Source organism: Nannobrachium achirus (assembly GCF_963921795.1).
Source record: "Nannobrachium achirus genome assembly, chromosome: 18".
In the NCBI taxonomy this organism is placed as follows: Eukaryota; Metazoa; Chordata; class Actinopteri; order Myctophiformes; family Myctophidae; genus Nannobrachium; species Nannobrachium achirus.
This window is the reverse complement of record NC_137825.1, coordinates 10070583-10095796: the sequence shown is the minus strand read 5'-3', so window position 1 is coordinate 10095796 and position 25214 is coordinate 10070583. Positions and strand designations below refer to the sequence as shown.

At 44.3% G+C, this 25214-nt stretch overlaps 1 protein-coding gene across 1 annotated transcript in view; it reads right to left on the bottom strand.

Annotated features, from left to right (window-relative positions):
• Window positions 1-25214, bottom strand: part of nrg3b (neuregulin 3b) — a gene marked incomplete at both ends in the record, with an annotated part of 585734 nt that overhangs the window by 34491 nt on the left and 526029 nt on the right. The window contains one exon of the mRNA XM_080747178.1: window positions 15582-15608. Coding sequence (XP_080603304.1) covers window positions 15582-15608 — 27 coding nt within the window. The remainder of the gene's footprint in view (window positions 1-15581; window positions 15609-25214) is intronic.

The window sequence follows — 25214 nt, the reverse complement described above, 5'->3', positions numbered from 1 at the left end:
GAATTATGGAACCCGTCATGTCATCAGTAATGCCATTCATTATTCTAAGGTTTGGCAGGGGATATTATATTAGGGTAAATGTAAATCCAAAGCGCTTTAACGAGTGCATCACATTCCCCCATTCGCACACAGGTTGACACATGAAGGCACCGACCTGCTCGTTGGGAGCGGTTAGGGCTTCTCCGTGTCTTGTTGGAATGTTCCACTAAAGGGACTTATACTTTTGAGTGAGCGTAAACGGGACACAGTCTCTTTGTTTCTTGCTTATGGTTGGTGACAATAGCAGCTGCTACAGCGTGTCGCACAGGGACATCGCCCAGAGCAGCAGCCAGGCAGGCGCGTCATATTGAGATTGACAGAAACAAATTTAACTCTCAAATACCTGGAACGCGCCCGAGTCGCGTTAGATTTTAACCACTTTAACCATTATTTTTATGCTTTAACTTTAGAAAAATAGCAGATATACAAGCTCACAGCGCGGCACCGAGTGCCGCGCTGCGAGCTTGTAGATCTGCTATTTTTGAAAAATCATGAAAATTAGTGCAAGTCTTTGACCCGATCTTTGACCCGACTTCTAAATCCTTCCTCTAAATCATGCTGTTCTCAAAACCTTTTCATGTCAAGGACCCCCAAAATTACAGGTATTTGGCCGCGGACCCCCCATCTCAAAATATGTTGTCCCAGGGACCACCCAGAAGTAAATATTTGAGTTACAAATGTTCTAAGTAGATATATTCAAAGACTTGCAAAAAAAAAAAAAATCTTGATTTTTCAAAAATAGCAGATATACAAGCTCGCAGCGCGGCACTCGGTGCCGCGCTGTGAGCTTGTATATCTGCTATTTTTCAATAGTTAAAGCAGTCAATATAATCCTTGGCCTAAATGGGTTAAATCTGCTGTAAGCGCGTAGAAAAAGCGTCCCCTGCTGTTGTTGAAGACAAGTGGTGTTCATCCCTTCCAGAAGTGCCAAACAAACACCTCAAATGGGACAATTTATACACTGCACAGGAAACAGGAAACAGGAAAAGAAGTGCTGTCACACCAGTGTTAGTCTCGCGTAGCCAGACAACTATTCCACAATCTCTGAATGCTATATAGAGTCTGGAACAGCAGCTCCCTAACGGCGAGTAATGGAAACGGGCATTACCGTTCAAGAAAATATATTTTAAAATGTAATTTCTGCTAAGCAGCAAGCTAAACATGCTTACATGATTTTTATTTATATAATGATAAATGTGTGCGATGTGAGAGTGAAACAGAAGTGACGAGGGGGCTTCACTTCCGCTTCATCTCGCACTCATCGTTTCTATTTCCCTTTACCAGACTGTATGCCGGGAGCATTTGACCAAATCGCGGAGGCAACAGTCTGGCCACGCGAGACTACACCAGTGTAGGAGAGACGCATGTATCTATTCTGCATCTAGCATTTGCCAAGACCCACATTCAAAGTGAACATTTCTAACTAAGATCTTTGCTTCTGGGGGTCATTTGAAACTACATTGCAGTGCACATCATGGGGTGATAACTGCTTGCCTCCAGCGAATTGTTTTATTTTTGTTTATTTTCTGTTTATTTTGTTGCTGAGTGAGGTCAGCAGACAAAGTGACGTGAGTGAGATGAAAAAAAACTGGGTGAATTGTGCTATTCTCAATAGGAAACAACGGTATATGAGTGGTTCTCAAACTTTGTCACGTCAAGGACCCCCAACATGACATGTATTTGGCTGCAGACCCCAACTCAAAATATTTTTTTCCACAGACCCCCAGAAGCAAAGATTTGACTGAATTTTGGTATTGCCAAATGCTAGATGCAGAACAGATACACGCCTGTAGGAGAGACAGACAGAAGTTAAGCTCAGGAGAGATTTAATTTTGAATACTTCATATGTCGTTAGTTGTTACAATGCCAATTTGCATAGTTGCATTTCTATGGACTTCTCTTCACAGTAAAAAAAAAAAGTGTTCAGTGAAATAAAAACCAACACTCATTAACAATTCAACAGCTGTTTGAGAGGAATAACATGTACTTTTGGCTTTTATTAAAGCAGGAAATGTCCTTAATACTATCAATGCAGGGGCGTCCGGTGGCCTACTGGTCAAGGCGCATACCACATAGTCACGCCACATAGGCATGGTTGCTGCGGCGTCGCCGGTTCGATTCCCGATCCGGATGACCTTTGCTGCATGTCACTCCCATCTCTCTCTCTCCCCATTTCCTGTCAGTCTACTGTATACCATCAATAAAGGCATAAAAGCCAATACAAATACTATCAATGCAAAACCAATGTACTGTACATTCAAATAGAAGCACGGTCTTGCAGGTAGGACAGATTAAGTTATCTGTGCAGTCAGTCACTACCAGTTGTATAACTTCTCTCTCTCTTTTGCCCTCATACATTTTGGAGTGTCATAAGTAGGATTTCACTTCTGCCCTGACAGGCTCACAGGTGTGAAACATTCACGTGACGATCCCGTCCTGAAGTCTGGATGTGAACGTCCCCGACGGCAGAGAGCAGGGTACATTTACATCGCCAGTGGGTAGCAATAAGGTGAACACAAATTGAAGTGCATGGAAGTGGAGCCTGCGTACTGTACCTGTCCTGAACTCAAGTTTAACATTTTATTTAAGTGTCAAACAAAGTTTCAGTCCACAGTGCATCTTCCTTCAGGCCAAACCTGCTCAACCTGACGAAGATTAAGTATGAACTCCATGGAGCATTGTCTAAATAAAATAAAAAACAATAAAAAACACATTTTCCTGACTGTAAGAGTCTGGCCTGAAAGACTTTTCCTCTCAATCGTCTTTAAATTGAGACGGATTCCAAAGACTCCCGTCTTTCCTGGCTGTCGACCTTCTAGCCGAAGGCGTGGCCCAGACTATGTTTTGCACCCTGTCCGTCCATGTGTCCGTCCGCGCGTCAGCTGCGTCTGTCCGTCCTTCCGTGTGACTGTCTGTGAACAGCTAATCTTCGCCACTGTCGGCCCGAGCAACGTTGACCTCTAGCCCAAAGGTTTCAGATAGGACTGTTATAGGGCCACCGTGCAGGGGAACAGATCTTCGCAAGGTAGCTAAGTAGCTCAAGCCAAACGAGTAAGGGTCTGGATCCTGATTCCCGAGTATAGAGAGAGCGCGTGATAGGTAGATAGGTAGCCTCGTGTAGCCAGGCTTACTCATCTGCGAAGAGAGAATCCTGGTGACAATATGAGGCAGAGACAGTTTTAGCAGGTGGGGCTGAAATTTCCCGGAAGTTGTCTTTTTTTCACAGAGCGGTGTTCCTGCAAACGTATTCCCCGCTAGAAAACATCTGGTCTACGTCTCCTGTTCCGTCGGTTGTGGTTGCAAAAAAACAATATACAAACAAAAACATTGATTTAGGCGATGTTACACCTATTAAGAGCGAGTTAAGAGCTACAATGTATTTTAGTTTTTTCGCTGGGAAATGTAAAGAGACCCACACCGCAATGACGTAACTTCCGTTAAACGCAGCACTTCCGCTAGAAATCTTGGAACCAACCGGAAGGCATATTGTGGCCAGTGTGCGTGATAGGTGTCCTGAAGGTCTGTGTCCTGTCCTCTTTCATGTCCTGCCTTGTTTCCTGTGTCCTGTCCTGTGTCCTCTCCTCTGTCATGATCCCAGGGGTGTCACACCAAATTCTGGGCCCTGAGTACAAGGATTCACTCACTTTGTGTGCTTTAACTATTGAAAAATAGCAGATATACAAGCTCACAGCGAGGCACCGAGTGCCGCGCTGCGAGCTTGTAGATCTGCTATTTTTTTTAAATCGTGAACATTTGTGCGGAGTCTGAATATTTCAAATCCTTCTAAGGTTTTTTGAAAAACCTATGTTTCCACATCAGTGGTTCTCAAACCTTTTCATGTGAAGGACCCCCAAAATGATGTATTTGGCCACGGACCCCCATCTCAAAACATTTAGTTCCAGGGACCCGCCAGAAGCAAAATTTGAGTTACAAATGTTCGCTTAAAAAGTAAATATATTCAGCGGCACTCGGTGCCGCGCTGTGAGCTTGTATATCTGCTATTTTTCAATAGCTAAAGTATAAAATAATGAAGGCCCCTCCACCTTGGGCCCTAGTAACTCAGTCCCACTTTCCCCCCCCCTTGTGACACCCCAGCATTATCCTGGCCTGCGTCCTGTGTGTCCTGTGTGTGTCCTCCTGCTGCCCCGTGTTGAGAGGGGAAAGAAACTTCCAGCAGTACTCCCAGCTAGCGTCATTCAGCTGTGTTGGCCTGTGGATGCAGCAGCAGATTTACTTTTTTTGGAGAGATGAATGAATAATTTCCTCCGCAGGTAGGGTAGCAACCTCCTCCTAACCCCAGGCTAAACGTGGGTCATGGTAGATTACAGCTACTTCCTGTCGGCCCCATCTGGCAAACAGCTTAGACAGACGGTTGATAATTGCTGTGGCTGTCACTGTGCCGTAGCTATTAGTTCCTGCCACATGTGCAATGTACGTAGCTCTGTTACTGCAGCTATAGCTGTGTTCCTGCCACGTATGCAATGTAGCTCTGCCACTGTTCTCTCTCTCGGTCGTCCTCAGATGAGCTTCCATCGGAGTCTCCAATCGTTCCGGTTCTCCATACACCCGGCCAGCTCCGAAGAGCTTTCAGCTCCCGCATCCTTCTTCAGGACGTCCACATACGTTAACGCGGAACGTCCTCTCGATCGATGCCCGCGCGTTGGTTCCCACAGGACCAGCCTGCTGGCCGGGAGCTCCCGATGTCTGTGGCAGTGGCCGGCCAACTTCATCCTCCTAGCTGCTACCTTCTTGCTGAGCCTCGGCAGTTGCCTGTACAGGTCCTTGTTGGTAATGTGGATGTTCTGGTCCACATTCAGAACAGCTCGTAGCATTCTGGTGTAGCACCCATCCAGGGACTTCTGCAGGGTGGGTGTCAGGGTCCAGCTTTCGCAGCCATACAGGAGGACAGACTCCACAGTGGTGTGGAATAGCTTTATGTGTTCTATAGCTATTATTACAGTAGTTCCTGCCTCAGTGTCCGGGTAGCTCAGTCGGTAGACCACTCGCCTTTCGCCCACAAGGTCACGGGTTCGATCTAGGGCACTCTCAACTCAGTGTATACGTAGCACGGCTTAGGTACAAGTCGTGCTCCCAAGTACTGGCGGTGCCGACGGTGGGTGTTGCGCCCCACCTCAGCAATCCATCTCCCAGGGGTCTAGTGCATGGGTCTTCAACAGGGGGTCCAGGGCCCCTAGGGGTGCTCAGAGTTACTACAGAGGGGGGCACCACATCTTTGTGATAGGATCATTATTTTAAATTAACAACTTGAACCCTCGCATCCCTATTCTGGGGAAAACTTTAGCCAAAAATAGCAGATCTACAAGCTCTCAACGCCTCGTGCAGCAAGGCGTTGAGAGCTTGTAGATCTGCAATTTTCGGCAAATAAGTTTGGTGTAGAGGTAAAAAAAAGAGTACAGAGTGAAAGGTCAAGTTAACTAAAAACACAAATCCAACATAGACTGATGACAGTGCTGTCAAACAAGTATATGAATCTATCTATGAAATCGATGAAAATCTGCATCACGCATTTATACAATATGTAGAGGGGGTCCCTGCTTCATCTCTCTCTCAGCTAAAGGGGTCCCTGGCCTGAAAACGTTGAGGACCCCTGGTCTATAGTGCATTGTGAAACAGGGATAGACTCCCGCAGCCTGGCTGGTACCGGCAATAAGCCTCTCTTGTCCTACTACTGCTATGTCCGGCCTCATAGAGCTCTTTATAGCAACAGTAATTAGGCCTTGCCGAGCCAGGAGCCTATTAGTCAGGGAAAATTAGCAGAATACCTGTCAAATCTGGGAATAAATTCCTTACCAAACAATTTCTTCACCAATGTGTTCGTAAAGGTGTCTAGTAACATATCTAACAAAGATTGAAATTCAACATCCCTAGCAAAATGTTTGACAGCTAGGGTAATTATCTGGGTCTCATTCACTATACTCTGTCTGTACTATAAGGGGAAAGAAATATGCTTTAAGTGGGATGTGAGGGGTCTAACTAGGTGTTTTTAATTATTCAGAATCCATTGCAAGCATTTGTTTTGCACGAAAAACATTCCTTGGGCCAAAAATGGACCCCATACACCTTGTGCAAAGTAATGACTCATCACTAAACCATCGTTTTTTTAGTCTGATTTAGGCCCAATGAATGTTTTTCATGCAAAACAAATGCTTGCAATGGATTCAGAATAATTAAAAACACCTAGTTAGACCCCTAACATGCTACTTAAAGCATAGTTTTGGGAGTGATTTTTTCCCTTATAGTACAGTGTATAGTAAGTGAATGAGACCCAGAATTACCCTAGCTGTCAAATATTTTGCTAGGGATGTTGAATTTCAATCTTTGTTAGATATGTTACTAGACACCTTTACGAACACATTGGTGAAGAAATTGTTTGGTAAGGAATTTATTCCCTGGGTTTTATTAAAATACCCTGACTATATCTCTCCTGTTTCTGTAGTTTGAGGCAGCTTGATGTTTTGTTTTTAAAAATACCTTTTTTTACTCTTCAAAAAGGGGTAGGCAAAATAAGCTCTGGCTTCAGCCAACACCTTTTCGGTGCCACTATCATTAGTGGACTACATTGTACATTGTTTTTGCTCTTTTATTGGACCGAAATAAAGATTTACTACTACCACAAGTACACCCCCTGGACAAGACGCTAGTATCTCACAGGGACAGTAGATGGTTCTAATTAGCTGGAGCTTTCCGTAGTTCTCTATAAATACCCATGTGCTCTTACTCAGTCTGTCAGACTGTGTATGCTAGTTAGTAGTTGTATTGCAGGTTTCTCACTCGGTACATTGTGGACAGTAGGCGATGTATATTCTCATCCATATTTAACCCATTTAGGCCTAGCATTATTGAATGCTTTAACCAGTGAAAAATAGCAGATATACAAGCTCACAGCGCGGCGCGAGTGCCGCGCTGCGAGTGCCGCGCTGCGAGTGCCGCGCTGCGAGCGCCGCGCTGCGATCGCCGCGCTGCGAGCGCCGCGCTGCGCTGCGAGCTTGTAGATCTGCTATTTTTGAGAAAGTTGTGAAAATGTGTGCAAATCTTTGAATATATGTATTTTTAAAGCGAATGTTTGTAACTCTAATTTTGCTTCTGGGGGGTCCCTGGAACTAAATATTTTGAGATGTGGGTCCGTGGCCAAATAAATATCAGTTTGGGGGTCCTTCACATGAAAAGGTTTGAGAACCACTGACATAGTAGTCTCTCAAGAACAGACTAACTGAGTGAGCTCCAGTTAAGTGAAAAGGACCTTTTCTTTGACGATGGCTGGCCAGATTGCTGACATATAGAAACACAGGTTTTTCCAAAAAAACTTAGAAAGGATTCAAAAGACACTTATAGAATAGGGTCAAAACTCAAATTTTCACGACTTTTCAAAAATAGCAGATATACAAGCTCGCAGCGCGGCACTCGGTGCCGCGCTGTGAGCTTGTATATCTGCTATTTTTCAATAGTTATATAGCATACAATAATAATACACAGTACTGTGTACCCGTTCTGAATGGGTTTTAAGCAGCAGTGCAGTGGTTTAGCTTGCATTGTGCCTTGACGGTCTTCTCTTGCTGGATGGAGCAGTTGATGTTGCAATGCAAGGCCAGCACAGACACTGAAGACATAATATTTCAGCTGCCTGGCTGGCAGCTTACTGTACACTATGTTCCCTACCAGCCCGGATACTCTGAAATGAACCATGATGAAGAAACCGTCTCCATTTATCAACTCTTTTTTTGGTTGAAATCACTGGTGGCATTCTCTGAATTGCCACATTGGGCTGACTCCGGGCCGCTTCCATAGTATAACATCTTTAGTTCAATACATACTTTTCCCTGTTAAGCCTAAAGTTGTATTTTGACATAACAGGCAAAATATACCACTCGAGCAATAGTTGTATGCAAACATAATGTTTGCAGGGGTCAAGTGTTAAAACGAGTGCATGAAACAATGTAAAAAACATGTATCCACTCGCTTGTTTATTATTTATAAACTCATGCTGGTGCTGTACGGGTCAATGTGAAACCAACCGCACCCCTGGGTTTATCTGCAGGTCAGGCAGGTGCATAGACCTACACATCCTATTCAGCTATGCACAGTGAACACAGGAGGCATTCCTCAGCCAATCATTTTATGATCAGGTCATGGTGTCAATAGAGGGTATGCGCGTGACATCACTGTTGCTGGAAGTTATGTGGGAACATGCCTACTGAGTGGCAAAAAAACTAATTTCTGCCATTGACAGCCCATACATCCAAACAGAAAAGTCCTATCTGATTGTAAAGTTAACTCACCGGCTGTACTGAAAGGAGAGAGGGCGAGATCATTTAGCGACCTACAACCGGGTCGCGACGTGGTCGGTAGTTTTCAGCGACCGGGTCGCAAAATCGAGCGACCGGGTCGCTAAATGGAGCGACCGGGTCGCTAAATCACCGTCCGCGGCACTAAAGCGAGCGACCGGGTCGCTAAATGGAGCGACCGGGTCGCTAAATCACCGACCGCGGCACTAAAGCGAGCGACCGGGTCTCTAAATCGACCGACTGGGACGCTAATTCCATCGACCGGGACGCTAATTCCACCGACTGGGACGCTAATCCAGCGACCGGGTAGGTAAATCCACCGACCGGTGGTCGCTTCCACCGACCTACTAACCCTAACCCTAACCCTAACCCTAAACCTAACCTCAGTAACCTTACCTCAGTTAGGCTAACCTGCCACGCAACCTCCCGACCGTTACCTCAGTTAGGCTAACCTGCCACGCAACCTCCCGACCGGGTCGCTAAATCACCGACCGCGTCGCTAAATCACCGACCGCGTCGCTAAAGTGAGCGACCGGGTCGCTAAATCGACCGACTGGGGCGCAAAATCTTCCGATCGGGTCGCTAAATCTACCGACCTAAAACTGCAGGCAGGTCGGTAGATTTAGCGACCGGGTCGGTCGATTTAGCGGCGCGGTCGGTGATTTAGCGACCCGGTCGCTCGATTTAGCGACCCGGTCGCTGAAAACTACCGACCACGTCGCGACCCGGTTGTAGGTCGCTAAATGATCTCGCTCCTACTGACTGAAAGCTTGAATTATCCTCTTTCTATCTGCAAAGTCTTTCTGTCAAGACATTCTGTGCAGAGAGAGGGCGAGTGCCAAAGTCCGGCCGGCCGTCGGCCGCGGCCGCGCCCGGCAGGTATATTCGGCCGGACTTTGGCACTCGCCCTTACTGTCTGTGCAGGTTTTTAGCAAGTTTTTGGAAGCACTGGTTTTCAACAACACAACATCCTGCTGCCTCCTGCATTATGTGCAAATTAGAAACAGGTGGTATGCAGGACCGTTGAGTGATTTGCAACTAGCACTTCCAAACTCCAACGCTCCAAGCTGCTCAATGTTTTGCCACTCAGTCTAGATTAGGGGGGCGGGTCCCAGTGGACGTGCATACCCTCCACCAGTTATCAAATTATTGGCCTAGGAATGCAACAAAAACTAAGAGAATCTCCATGAATTTAAGGCTTCGTGATGTGTGCAACAGATAGAAAATAAAACGTTTTGGTGAACCAGTGATACCAGTTGTCACACAATGCCACAGACATTGAGAGTCTTTTTTGGAGCGGTGAAAGCGCTCCCAATGAACAGGTATATCCGTGGGTATGTGGCTGGCTGGCTGGCTGGGTGGCTGGCTGGCCCTGTCCGTAGCCTGGGCAATACCTTGAGTGGCCACACACAACATACTAGTTAAAGGAGGGGCGCTGTTTTGTGCAGGCCAGGCACACTCACCACTCACTCACAGGCACAGTTTACACTCACTCACTCACTCACATAGGGTACAGCTGCTCAAATTCACCGCTCCACTTCGAACCGAGGTTTGATTTTCAACTAAGTGCTTTGTCAGAACTACCTGTAAGTATAATATGAATATTTCACTCCACTTTTGTCTTTTGGTTCTTTTTTGGGAGACTCCTCTGTGTACAACAGTGTTGATTTCGTCGACTGACGAAAAATGTTTGTCGACTACGTTTTTTTCACTGAAAAACTAAATAAAAACTAAATACAAACTAAGCTGTGATGACTAAAACTAAGACTAAAGATAATTGACAATTTCGTCAACAAAATAAAAACTAGACTAAAACGTTAGGGAGGGACTAGTGGAGAAGAGAGTCATTTTATGTTTGGTTGCTCTCAGGTATTGCGTTCTGAAAAAAATATTTTCATTACACAACCAAGTGTAAAATCATTATGATGCCATCAAGGCCTGCCAAATACATTTCAGTTGACTAAATCAACTGTAGATTTAGTCAACTAAAATTAGACTAAAACTAAAACTTTTCAGGTGACTAAATTATGACTAAAACTAAAAGACATTTTATTCAAAAGACTATGACTAAAACTAAATCAAAATCTGCTGTCAAAAACAACACTGGTGTACAACCATAGGGGGCTCATGTACCACCAGTGGTACATGTACCACCAGTGGTACATGTACCACATGTTGAGAACCACTGCAGTAGATTATTATACAGACTAGTGAATATGTATCCCTGCCTCTCTCCATGGTGCTGAATCAGCACATGGCCAGAGGCCAGATCAACATTATAGCCCAGGGCTGGGCAACTATTTCAGGCATGAGATCCACTTATCACTGCATGGGAACCAAGCTGCAGGCTGCTATAGCTGCTGGTTGCATGGGTTGGTGAATCACTGCTTTGACCTGAGAAAAACACAGACTCACGTCTGTCTGTCTGTCTGTGTGTGTGTGTGTGTGTGTGTGTGTGTGTGTGTGTGTGTGTGTGTGTGTGTGTGTGTGTGTGTGTGTGTGTGTGTGTGTGTGTGTGTGTGTGTGTGTGTGGACACAGGGAATTACTACTTTGTGGGGACCTCATGTCCCCACAAAGATAGTACAATCGGAGAATTTTTTTTAGTGTCCCACAAGGTATAGGGTTAGGTTTAGGGGTTAGGTTAAGGGTTAGGGTTAGGGTTAGGGGTTAGGTTTAGGGATAGAGGTTAGGGTAAGGCCACAGGACTTGCATAAAAATGAATGGAATGTCCCCACAAATATAGTAGACTATGTGTAATGTCCCCACAAAGTAGTAATTGCAAACCTGTGTGTGTGTGTGTGTGTGTGTGTGTGTGTGTGTGTGTGTGTGTGTGTGTGTGTGTGTGTGTGTGTGTGTGTGTGCACGTGTGTGTGTGTGTGTGTGTTGTGTGTTAATGGAACACATAATGTCATGAATGATGAATGGGTGGAAAAAAGCAGAGCTTTGTGGGGCATTCCCGCCACCGTGTCTGGGGTGGCTCTTGTTGTTTTGGGAACAAGTTGAAACAGGGACAGTTCGGTTCTGGTGACGGTCCAAAACGTCTCTCCCGTGTCCTTTTCGGTGGCGAAGCGGCGGGCGAGCAGCTCCCTTCTCGTGCGACCAGAAGGTCGCGGTGACCTTCTTTAGCGTTACAGTTTCCAGCGGTGTTTGTGGAAACAAGGCGGCCGCGTTGTCGCTTGACATTTAGCTTTCCTTCACATTGAATTTTCCTCAGTTCACTGCCGGCATCGATCTGAGCATTTCTTCGACGCGGGGACCAGAGACCAGAGACGAGAGCAACGGCTGCGCGCGGGGCTGTGTTGAGCCGGACAATCTGACATTATACACACAAAAGAAGGATCGGAGTTGGGCTGCCTTTCTAGTCGTTATGGAGACAAGTTTGAAGAGGGTCAGTTTGGGTTTTGATCCAAAATGTCCTGACTTCGTGGAGTGTCCTTTCAGCGGGCAGAGCCATGACTAAACCCTCTCAGGCAACACAATGCAAGGTCTCAGTGACCGTCTTCACTTCTCTGTAACAACCGTCTGCAGACTGCTGAGTGGCGGCTTGACATTACACTTCCTTCAGCTTTAGTTAGAGTGGTGCTAGCTGCTCCAATATGTGACATTGTGTGTATGACCCATAGAGTTATAATAAGAATATGAGGACACCAGATATCCCCGCCCGTCCACTTGCATTGAGTTGCTCACCCAGCGCATGAGGCGTTTTCACCCCTCCTTCCGCGTAGTAAAACCGTATAGTGGGGCCACTGTGACGCATTTTTCGTCATAGTTTGTGTTCATGGACGCGCTGGGGCTCAAATTCATGAACGAGCTCTTCCGGTATGAACGCGCGTCAATACAAAGAAGCCTATGCGCGTTCATGTGGTTTGGTTTCAGGGCGCCCCCAGGGTTCTGGGGGCTTGGTATGACCAGGTGAGAGAATACTGTTCCTGAACAAACACTGTTGGTACGAGTAGCAGATATATTTTTCCTATAGTTTTCCAAGTGTTTTCCAATGGTATCAGATATTGATATACTGTGACGGCATGTCATGTGTAGTTATAACCCCATGGGAAAACCCTTGGAAAGCTTATGTCAAGCTTACTGTACGTCATCCAATGAGAAAACCCTTTGGAAAAACACATGGTGAAAAACACAAAGCCACATAGTGTAGCGGTTAGCACCGCTCATAAAACACTGTGTCAAGAAATAGTACACATGAACAGAAAACACAACAACAACAAGAGCATTACAAAACTGTCACAACAATTGGTTCGGTTAAAATCTAGGGGAAACTGCAGTTCAAAGATAAAAGGTTTCCTCCACAGTTGGCGTATGGAGAATGGGCGAATGCAATGCACATTGTAAACCGCTGTGGAGAAAGGTGCCGTGTCAGTGCTCCATTTACCGTTCAAACAAACAAACAAACAAACAAACAAACAAAGTGCATTTAAGGTTACATTTCACGGCTGCACCGCTGTGACCGCCACTTCAATCCAATAAGGTAAGCATGTGTAAATGTAGACAAGAACAAACCGGCGTGGTGATGTGATACCCTGCCCAGTTCACTAGAACCTTCTGTCTGTCTGTCTTCTGTCTGTCTGTCTGTCTGTCTGTCTGTCTGTCTGTCTGTCTGTCTGTCTGTCTGTCTGTCTGTCTGTCTGTCTGTCTGCCTCCCTCCCTCACTCTCTGTCTGTCTGTCTGTCTGTCTGTCTGTCTGTCTGAGGAGAGTGTTTTTTGCAGGTCGTTCAGTCCGAGTGTATCAAAAAAGCAACTGGGTTAAGGCAGCGGAAGCTTGTGATTGGCTGCGCGGAGGTGATGCAAGTCAGGGGGAGGGAGATACACCTAAACCTAACCTTAACCCTATAACCTCAGTAAAACTAACGCTGGTGAATGCTAACCTGGTGAAATGCTAACCTGCTGAAGCTGGTGAATGCTAACCTGGTGAATGTTAAACTGGTCTGACCAACGGTGCTTAACTCAGTTGCTTTTTTGATACACTCGGACTGAAAGATCTGCAAAAAACACTCTCCCTGTCTGTCTGTCTGTCTGCCTGCCTGCGTCCATCCATCTATCTATGTATCCATTCATATCTCTAAGTATTCACTTTCCCTGATGAATGTGTGAGCAGTTCAGAGTGAAACCATTTAGTTGTCAGATTAAAATCTCTCTGCTGCTGCTGCTCCTCTTCCTCCCTCCTCCTTGTTTGCATAAGAGTGGGAGATGACGCTGATACAGCAAGATGTGCTGATGGTGCTGGTGTGTGTGTGTGTGTGTGTGTGTGTGTGTGTGTGTGTGTGTGTGTGTGTGTGTGTGTGTGTGTGTGTGTGTGTGTGTGTGTGTGTGTGTGCGTGTGTACGCGGTACTTATATTTCTATACTTGAGGGCCAATTGTTTCCACACATTATAGCAGTATAGCAGAATTTGTGAAATAGTTGGTTCTAAATCTTTTCAGGCTGTGACCCCCAAAATAATCACATTTTAACTGGGGACCCCCCACCACTCTATGAGCACTAAGAGTTGACACATTACATTTTTTTTGTACATTTTGCGAGGCGTTGTGAGCATGTAGATCGGCTATTTTCACAATTTCTGCCTCTAATATTTGACAATTTGACCAATGTTTCATTTGTCATTTTAGAGGTATTAAAAAGTCCTTAAATTGTCACTTTCGAAATGTGCATATACCCTCTATACACTTAAACTCTATGTTGGTTTGTTTACTGTTGAGTGAGAAATCAATGTTGCACATTAAGCTATACATCTGGAGACCCCCCCCCCAAAATAATTTGGGGACCCCCCTGGGGGTCCCGACCCACAGGTTGAGAACCGTGAGAACAAATTCCCTTGTCCTCACAAGAACCGTGAAAAAAGAAAAAAAAAAAGAAAGTGCTGCTCATCTAGCAGCAGAGCTGGGTGAGATTGCCGGAGCCGAAGGGAAATCAAATGACCAACAGAAGGCAGCCTCCCCCGCAACACTCAAAACCCGGCAAAAAAAAAAAGTCTGATTTTCATTTTGTAGAGCAAAAGCTTTCGGTCATAGATCTTCTTCAGACATCTGAAGATGGTCTCAGGAAAATGGGATATATATTTTTTTGCACGGCTTTGAGTGTGCGGAGGCTACCTTTTCTCTTCACAAGAGAAGTGGTTATCTAACTCAGTGGTTCTCAACCTGTGGGTCGGGATCCACAGGGAGGGGGGTCCCCAGATTATTTTGGGGGGTCCCCAGATGATTAACTTAATGTGCAATGTTGTTTTCTCACTCAACAGTAAACAAAGCAACATGAAGTTTAAGTGTATAGAGGGTATCTGCACATTTCTAAAGTGACAATTTAAGGCCCTTAATACCTCTAAAATGACAAATTAGAAAATAGCAGATCTATATGCTGACGTTGTGAGCATGTAGATCTGCTATTTTCACAATAGAACCGTGTCATACACAATGTAATACCTCAACTCTTAGTGCTCGTCAGGGTGGGGGGGTCCCCAGTTAAAATATGATTATTTTGGGGGTCGCAGCCTGAAAAGGATGGGAAGCACTGTAAGGTTAAAAAAGAATTGTAAAGTCAGGCTTGCAATTCAGAGAAAAATAATCGGGTTAGGATTAGGATTACGCATTCATATCTTAGATTTAGGGGCTTTGGGTTGGAGTTATGAGGGTTAAAAATTACAAAAGAAATGGTAAACATGACGTTCATAATATCAACATATCATCCCATAACAGTGATGTCCTCACCAATGTAGTGTGTGTGTGTGTGTGTGTGTGTGTGTGTGTGTGTGTGTGTGTGTGTGTGTGTGTGTGTGCGCGCACGCATGCGTGCACGTTCGTTCGTGTCTGCAGATGTGTGATTTGGCTTCCATATCCTCCTTACATCATACTATCTCTCTCTCTCTCTCTCTCTCTCTCTCTCTCTCTCTCTCTCTCTCTCTCTCTCTCTGACAATACCAGGCTCCATGCAGATAGAATCCACCCCAGTGTTTCCATGGAAACTGGCCCATATTCATTTGCCAAGGTGTCTGTGTGTGCGTGCATGCATACGTGTGCGGGGTGTGTGTGTGTGTGTGTGTGTGTGTGTGTGTGTGTGTGTGTGTGTGTGTGTGTGTGTGTGTGTGTGTGTGTGTGTGTGTGTGTGTGTGTGTGTGTGTGTGTGTGTGTGTGTGTGTGTGTGTGTGTGTGTGCGCGCGCACACACGTGCGTGCGTGCGTGCATGCAGGTAGATGTGAAGTGATGTCATGTGGTCAACGGAACAATTCCTCACCCATGAACTCAATCCCAAGTTCATCCGCTGCTTCCATCCAAGGTCAGGCAGCCAGAGAGAGAGAGAGAGAGAGAGAGAGAGAGAGAGAGAGAGAGAGAGAGAGAGAATGGGAGAGAGAAGGAAGATACAAAAAGGAAAGAATGGGACAGGAGGGGAAGAGAAAATAATTCAATTATTAACAGCTTGAAGCATTTCTAACTTCCTTTGTGCCAACTCACTAGAGCGTGTTGTTTGTTTAACAACTTCCTCTGACAACTTCCTGTCTTTTCTCTATCAAACATTGTGCTGACTCATCATCCTCACACCCTTCTCCTTGGTAAGGTCTTTGGTTCACACACCAACCACTGACGGAACCGCTCTGTGAATGCCTTGGTTTAAACACCCATGGACATTGCTTAGAATAGAGACGGAACCGCTCTGTGAATGCCTTGGTTTAAACACCCATGGACATTGCTTAGAATAGAGACATTGTACTGAAGAAGACGTATCTTTAATTGTCGACATAAGATGTGCAGCCCATCCTGTTTTAATGCATTGTTTTTGTTTTTCTGCCTTGTTTCGTTTTTTCTTTTTGTTAGTGTTTTTCTCTCTGTTTGCTTTGCTTGGCCTCGTTTTTGTGTGTTTAATAAAAATTGAGTTATAAAAAAAAAAAAAAAAAAAACACAAAACCCCAACATCACTATTGTGGGGAAGGCTTTTGCCGAGAATAGCGATATGAGCTTGTGGTCCATAGCGGTAGAAGGAGTTCTCCTTAAAGATGGGCTGCCATGATTTTTGTCCCCCCTAAAACATGATCATCAGGTATTATGACTAGAAGCTCGGCCACACCCACCAGTTCATTAGGTATGCATGGTTGTCAGGTGGGTGGTGACCCAGCTGGAGTTAACCACACCCACAATGTTGTGTGTATGGTAAAAAGGGAGCGGCTGAGTTTATGATGTCATTAACTCAGTGTTTTTCGAACAGGCCTTTTGACTCAGAGGCTTTCAGGAAGAAACCGAAAATACACAGGGAAGGTAAATTTGCACATTATAACTACAGCTGGGGGTCTAGAGTAATGTTAACTCCATAGACACATACAAAACAGAAAAAGTACAAAACTATGGCACCACCTCTTTAACGCTATGTCAGTAACCATCCGGTGCGCCAGCAAGAAAGCCTGCGCAAAATTAACAAAAAAACTGTTTCGCTACTCACCAAAACAAAGGTAACTGTGGCGAGTTGAAAGCTTACTCTACTTAGTGTAAGCACTCTGGTGCCCTCACCACACACCTAAAATACATTTCTAGGGCGAAATGAACTAAGTAGACTAAGTAGAGTAAGCTTTCAACTCTCCACAGCCACCTTTGTTTTGGTGAGTAGCAAAACCGTATTTGTTATTTTTGGACCAGACCAGAGGGCGCACCGGATGGCTACTGACATAGAGCTAAGGAGAACTCCTTCTAACGCTATGGACCAGATCAGCCTAAAAGTATGTTTTTTAATAAAGTAAGTAACGTATCTGCAGATGCGGCTCAGTATCTGAACAATAGGGTTTGGGGGTTCATTTTTATACCTTCTTGAGGACCTACAGTACCTTTTGGGGGGTCCCCAGATGATAAACGTAATGTGCAATGTTGTTTTCTCACTCAACAGTAAACAAACCAACATAACGTTTAAATGTATAGAGGGTATCTGCACATTTCTAAAGTGACAATTTAAGGCCCCTTTAATACCTCTAAAATGACAAATTAAACATTGGCCAAATTGTCAAATATTAGAGGCAGAAATTGTGAAAATAGCAGATCTACACCTACAGCACACAATAATATGATTATATCATGATGAATTACTACATCTCAGGTCAGTCTGACCCTAACCCCGTGCAAATCATCCATTACATCAATCTGCTTTATATAACCGTTTCACCAGGACATTCTGGTACAATAACAGGATATTATTGTACCAGAGTTCAATGAACCCTGAATTTAATACTGCACCAGGACTGTTTTGGCAAACAAATGGCTGAGAAACATGTGGCTCTGCATGTGAAACAACTGAAAAATGGGCTGAGAAATGACACTGTAATAGTTTAGTTTTAGATTCTTTTGGAATACATGACTGATACTGTACAGTACATACAGATGGAACACATGAGTATATATTGATACCTATATAGATCAGTGGTTTTCAAACGTTTTTGTTTCAGGTCACCCCTGCAAATAACCTTTTCATTCAAGGCACCCCTGAATTACATTGATCGATACTTTATATAGAAACCTCACATTTATGATATTATGCTATGTAAATCATTCCACCTAAGATACAGTAAGTCACAAGGAAAACTTAGATTATCAGTTTCCATCAGGACAGATTGAAAATAACTTTCTACTTGACGTCTAACCCCAGCATCACTATAGTGAGGGGAAACATTCGCCAGAAATAGCCGATCTACAAGCTCACAACGCGTCACAACGTTGATCGGCTATTTTTGCCGAATAGATTTGGTGTAGACTGAAAAAAAAAAACAAAAAAAAAAACGATGCACCGATTGCAAGGTTTTACAAAGTCAAATATTATCAAAGTATTCTGAGGCACCCCTGGACTTGCGTCACAGACTCACAGCACCCAAGGGTGCCACGGCACCGACTTTGAAAAACCCTGATATAGATGGAATACATGAGTGTAAGTATAGTTACTCCTAGGATTCCACTAAAAAGCCTTATGTGAGTGCAGTGCATGCAGTCCCCGTTCCACATGTGGCCACTAGGGTTGTTCGATATGGCCAAAAAATAAAATCTCGATTATTTTCTCTGAAATCCCGATTTTCGATTTCGATTTCGATTTTTTGTTAAAAGAATAATACATTGTTTCAACTATTTTGTTTTCATTTAAAAAATGCAAGGAAATGATTTTTTTTTTCATTATTGTTTCATTTTTTGATTTTTTTTATATAGCCAAATAGCAAAATGCAATAAAACAATAAGGGTATTAATAATAATAACTTTAGTTGTGCAACAATCACATACAACTTAGCGTCCTTAGTGTTTCATTATCAATAGTGAGTGACAAAACAGCCAAAACAAGCCAGCTCTTGGAGGCTGGTGAGGCATTTTGGTAGGCATTTCGCCTACCAAAATGTAATTCCTGGCTACGCCCCTGCCCTGCACCACTCATGCACGGAGATGTTGACTGATTGTAAACGGAGGCGAAGCGCTTCGCTTCCCGACGCAAAATTAACACAGTGACGGACAGTAGGAGTAGACTACAGTCAGTAGGTGGGTAACACAGAATTAATAAGCTTCTTTCAAACTACAACAAGTAGAGTAAGTTTACCAGCTCAGCAGCGTTTTGTTCTGTTTGCTGCTTGAACCATCGCGAGTGAGCGCAGTGAGGTGGTGAACTCTGCTCAGTCTGACGTGCGCTAAACGCGCATCAAAGAAATTACACATCAGATAGAAAGTAGTATTAATTTGGTGTCGGACCTTGTCGTCCTGCTTTAGGAGGACGGGGCTGTGTACTTTTTGCGCGTGCAAGGCTCCAATGAGTAAGAATTTCCCTAATTAAAGTGAAAATCGATTTTACGATTTCCATTTTTTTAAATCTTCCAAAGGAAAAAAACCGGGTTACGATTAAAAATCGATTAATCGAACAACCCTAGTGGCCACCGCTCCCAGCAATGGATATTCAGAGTGGGCTGCCCATTTTATTTTTATTTTTTTAAGATTTGTTTTTGCGCTTTTTATGCCTTTAGTAGACTGACAGGAAATGGGGAGAAAGAGATGGGGAATGACATATGGCAAAGGTCGTCCGGATCGGGAATCAAACCGGCGACGCCAGCAGGCATTATAGCCTAGTATGTGGTATGCGCCTTGACCACTAGGCCACCGGGCGCCCCTGGGCCGCCCATTTCTACCGCTCCTCCCAACAACTTGAGACTCCATACTGCACATCCATGTACCCTCAGCAACACAGCAAAGTATGAAACTGATTGGATGAGCGGTTCACAAGCTACGTGAAGGAGAGTCAGACAGATATGGACATTATATATACCGGTAGGGCTGTCACAATTATTACATAATCGTCTAATCGCAATTATTTGACATAATCGCTATTATTTTGTGATAATCGTCATAATCGTTAACATGTTGAAAAATGATTATATATGTTCAAACATGTAAAAAATTGTGGAAATAGCAGATCTACAAGCTCACTTGTAGCTTGTAGATCGGCTATTTCCACTAACAATGTTCTTGTTTCTTTGTATATTTAGGTTATGTGTCGTATCTATCTGCCATGTGCAACTTCAAAGCCTAAAAGCCAAACAGAAATGTAATTGTCAACGACAAAAACACAATTAAATCGTTAATCGCAATTATTTGAGAGAAAATGAATCGTCATGTAAAATGTCATAATTGTGGAAGCCCTATATACCGGTAGATAATATCATTTGATATTCCATCTTTGTTTTCCTCACACTGTGTGCACTCTGGTTAATCGTTTTTTTTTTTTTGGACTGGCTCCGTGGCTTTAAGGCAGCAGACACAAAGGCATTCTTCATAGTTTTGTGTTTTGACACATTAAGAATTCATAGAGTTTATCCCACGATTCATAAAGTCGTGCGGTTCTTTGAGGGGTGAAAGGATGGAGGAGTGATGAACAAACAACGCGGTGGGAATTAGATCTGGAAAATAGCCCATTTAGGCCTAGAATTATTGAATGTTTTAACCTGTGGAAAAATAGCAGATATACAAGCTCACAGCGCGGCACCGAGTGCCGCGCTGCGAGCTTGTATATCTGCTATTTTTGAAAAAGTCATGAAAATGTGTGCAAATCTTTGAATATTATGTATTTTCAAAGCGAACGTTTGTAACTCAAATTTTGCTTCTGGGTTGGTCCCTGGAACTAAATATTTTGAGATGGGGGTCCGTGGCCAAATACATATCATTTTGGGGGTCCTACACATGAAAAAGTTTGAGAACCACTGACATAGTAGTCTCTCAAGAACAGACTAACTGAGCTCCAGTTAAGTGAAAAGGACCTTTTCTTTGACGATGGCTGGCCAGATTGCTGACATAGAAACATAGGTTTTTCAAAAAAACCTTAGAAGGATTCAAAAGACACTTATAGAATCGGGTCAAAATTCAAATTTTCACAATTTTTCAAAAATAGCAGATCTACAAGCTTGCAGCGCGGCACCGCTGTGAGCTTGTATATCTGCTATTTTTCAATAGTTAAAGCATAAAATAATGATACGCAATAATGTGCACCCGTTCTAAACGGGATAGAAGAGGGGAGGAAGACGGAACGTGGTGGAAAGGAAGGGTTGTGTGATTGAAATTGCCTGATACGAGTGTGATGCATTGATTCACCTCCGCCATTTCAATATGCACTTATTCCGTCTCTCCGCGCTCACACATATCTTTTCAATATTCACACGGTTTTGGCGAAGACATATTATTCTCCCTCTCACACACACACACACACACACACACACACACACACACACACACACACACACACACACACACACACACACACACACACACACACACACACACACACACACACACACACACACACACACAGCACAGTTAAGTCCTTCCCTCTCAATCCCAGCACTGGGGAAATGGATGAAGAGAAGCACTCATGTTCTTTTCATCGTGACAGCAGACTTTCTTTTTTTCACCCCCTCCACAACACAGTAATGTAATCTGATTCCAATTAAAATGAAAACCTCTCACACTTTAATTGCTTTTCTGACAGAGGTGGTCTGGGTTTTAAATAGAATGCTGCTGCGGCAAGTCCTTGACAGATTATTTGGTGGACACACACGCACACACACACGCATACACACACGCATACACACACACACACACACACACACACACACACACACTCACACACACACACACACACACACACACACACACGCGCGCACACGCACACGCACACACACACACACACACACACACACACACACACACACACACACACACACACACACACACACACTCGTTCTCTAAAAATTGGCTACCAGCAGAAAAAAAGACCATCTGTTAGAGAGTGTGATTGGACTGCGGAATGAGGAAATGAAACAGCTTTATAAACTTTGAGGAAAAGGGGAAGCATATGTCAAACTAACAAGAGGAAAAACCCCACACAGATGATAAACGAAAGCCCTCGATATGCTGTATGAACATGAGTTCAGGATTACTGGACAGCATGTGTAGGGAAAGACCTGGCAAGTATTAAGATTATGTCAGTTTGCGTCATCGGTGCCTGTACCCTCGTGGGTATGTGCGAAACGGCCTTTCGGTGTGGAGTTTGCATGTTCTCCCCGTATCTCCTAGGGTTGATACCCTCACAAAAGAACATGCAGTAATCCTGGTCTCTATACTACCTCCCCCTGGCCAGCCGGGGCACCTGATTGAGGGGAAAGGAACTGGTTGGAATAACGCGCTACGTCCGGTGTCAGGTGATAAGAAGCGGCCTGCTCACTCCTCATGCACTGAAGGAAGCATGAGCTCAGTTCGGGGCTCTCTCCAGGTTGGCAGAGAGAGAGTAGCGCCTAGTATTACTTCAGCAATTGACACTGGTTGAAAAATAGGTTACAAAATTGTGGGATAACATTTTTGAAAGGTTTTATGTAAGTATTATTAAGTCAGCCTTATTAAAGGAGCATTTCACGCATTTCACCCATTTCCTTCACATAATTTGACCTTATAAGAGAATGAAGGAGCTGGCATCTACTTGCATCAGCCTGTGTTTGCTTATGGCCAACTCTACACAGCCTTCTCCAGGGCAATGTTTCTCAAATGCCTATACTATGATAGGGGCTTTAGCCTCGGCGTCACAGCCAGCAAGGATGATGTCACTTCACTGTCACAGTCAGCCTGCGAGCAAATAACACGAGGTCGCTTCGGTGTCACGATCTGCTAATATGGCATTTCAGCTGCGATGCACACATCCCATGATCCTCGTGCACCAATCGGGATGTGCATTAGGGGTGGGCAATATAATCGATATGGCAATACATTGCGATAGTTTTTTTGCCAGTACTGTATCGATACTTCAGGCAGTAGTATCGCGATACTTTGAGGAAAATAAAATATGTTCCCATGCATAGGAACCAATGGTAGAAGTCCAGTCCTGACACTTCGCTGCCTCTAGATGTCGCTGTATAGTAGCTACTTCCCCTTCCCACGGTTCAATGAGTGAGGTCTCTCGAGAAAATGGCTGCGCACGACGAAAACAAATACATTAGAGCAGCGCTTTCAGCTTTTAAAGCTGCTATATCGCAATAGTATCGCAATAGTATCGCAATAGTATCGCAATAGTATCGTATCGCAAAGATTCGGAAATATATCGTGATACCATTGCATTGTCACCAAAGTATCGTGATACGTATTGCATCGCGAGATTCTTGCCAATATCCACCCCTAATGTGCATCTCAGAGCACCTTGGACAATCACTCACAGTGTAAGAATCATTCTCCAAGGTCTGCAGGTGAATACTCACCATTTAACACCATCATGTCAAGAGGCCTTGAGGACACCTGGAGAGACCAGCCGCACATCACACACCGCTCCTTTCCAGCACCATTAAGAGACACAAATGTGGCAGATGCATGTGCGTGTGCGTGTGTGTGTGTGTGTGTGTGTGTGCGTGCGCGTGCGTGCGTGCGTGTGTGCGTGCGTGTGCATGAGTGTGTGCGTGCGTGCAAGTCTTTAGGTGTGAAAAGTCTGCTGTCACGATGAAAAGAACATGAGTGCTTCGCCTCATCCATTTCCCCCGCGCTGGGATTGAGGGGAGGACTTAACTGTACTTCGTGCACGAGTGTGTGTGTGCGTTCGGGCGTGTGCGTCTGTGCATGTGTGTGTGCTGTGTGTGTGTGTGTGTGTGTGTGTGTGTGTGTGTGTGTGTGTGTGTGTGTGTGTGTGTGTGTGTGTGTGTGTGTGTGTGTGTGAGTGAGTGAGTCTGAAGTCCTTTGTGTCTACTTACAGTACATGAGCTTCTAAAACCAAGGGGAGATAAAAAGCTGAAATTAGAAGCCTGCCTTCATCCCCCCTGTTGGTAAATCATCCGAGGAAGGAGACAACAGCAGATTTAACACACAGCATCAAACCCAAAGCCCAAAGGGGTGATTTGTGATGTGTGGATTTCCAAGTGGTCAACGGCGGTACTGCACGATTAACCAGGTTTGACCACAGCAGTTCATGGCTCGGCCAATGGGCAGTCATTTGTGACGTACTGTAGACGCGTAAGTAAGTAGGTGGAATTGGTATAACCAACGGTTTCAGAGCCATGGGGCCCATATAGAGCATCGCAGCGGAAGTGGATTCCTGGGATCACTTAATATTCCCCATTCATTTTCGCCATAGACTTTTACAAATATATTTATAACAATTATGTTAAGCCTCGAACCAAGCCATCCAGGATGGAGGTGAATCATGACCATATAACCTTTTTTTCTATGAAAAGAACATTTTGAAAATCGCTAAACAAAGGGTAGTTCTTAAATGTAGTATATCAAATAATGTAATATTAAAATATGTTTTCACATAGGATCAAAGGTTATAATGGTCATGATTCACCTCCATCCTGGATGGCTTGGTTCGAGGCTTAACATAATTGTTATAAATATATTTGTAAAAGTCTATGGCGAAAATGAATGGGGAATATTAAGTGACCCCAGGAATCCACTTCCGCTGCGACGTTCTAAAGGGCCTGGCTGGTGATATAACTTAACTGACACTAAGTATTTATAAACAGACTTGTGTGGATGACAGAGACATTTAAGTGAAATCCTGATCAGGGACACGCGCTGCTAATTGTTTGTGCATTCTGCTCTGCTCATGATGTCTGTCTGTCTGTCTGTCTGTCTGTCTGTCTGTCTGTCTGTCTGTCTGTCTGTCTGTCTGTCTGTCTGTCTGTCTGTCTGTCTGTCTGACTGTGTCAGCGAGTGTGCTGCGAGGCACAAATGTTGGCAAATGTGGTTCGCGGCCCCAACAGGAGCAGAATTGGGACGGTCCTCGCACCAAGGAGCGGAGGAGAAAACTCGCTCCAAGCCTCTCTGGCGCATTTTAAAACTCGCTAAGTAAATTCAAACCGTTGTATTCTTATTCTTATAGGCCTACTCTTTAACTCTCCCTCAGCCATTTACAATATGTTTGTGCGCCTATACTGCCAGGAATATTATTAATTTCCAAGTTATGAGTACATAAACCCAGCAGGGATAATATGATTTGCAGAATGTAGTACACGTACTATACCACTAGAGTGTGCCCAACGATTAGGTCTTCCAGGCTGGAGCAAGCCTGGACCACGTGTGGACCATAATGGCTCCTGGAGCGCGTGCACGTCGTGCGCACGCCGTGTACACTCGTTTTTGCTCCTGAGTGACCACTCTGTCAGCCTGCCATTTTTTTCCGAATGAAAATCCGTCTAAATATGGTAAAGTTTGATAAGAAAAACGTCAGCTTTCAATGCTATGGAAAGGCCTATGCTTTGTTATGGCCGAACGACTTCCGGGTTACGTCATCGATGATGTCATTTCCAGCGCATTTTCATAGCTTAAGCTTATATGAACCTAGAATGGTCATTTATAGCTCAAAAAATGTCAAAAAATACATTTTCTAATAAATCAGAAA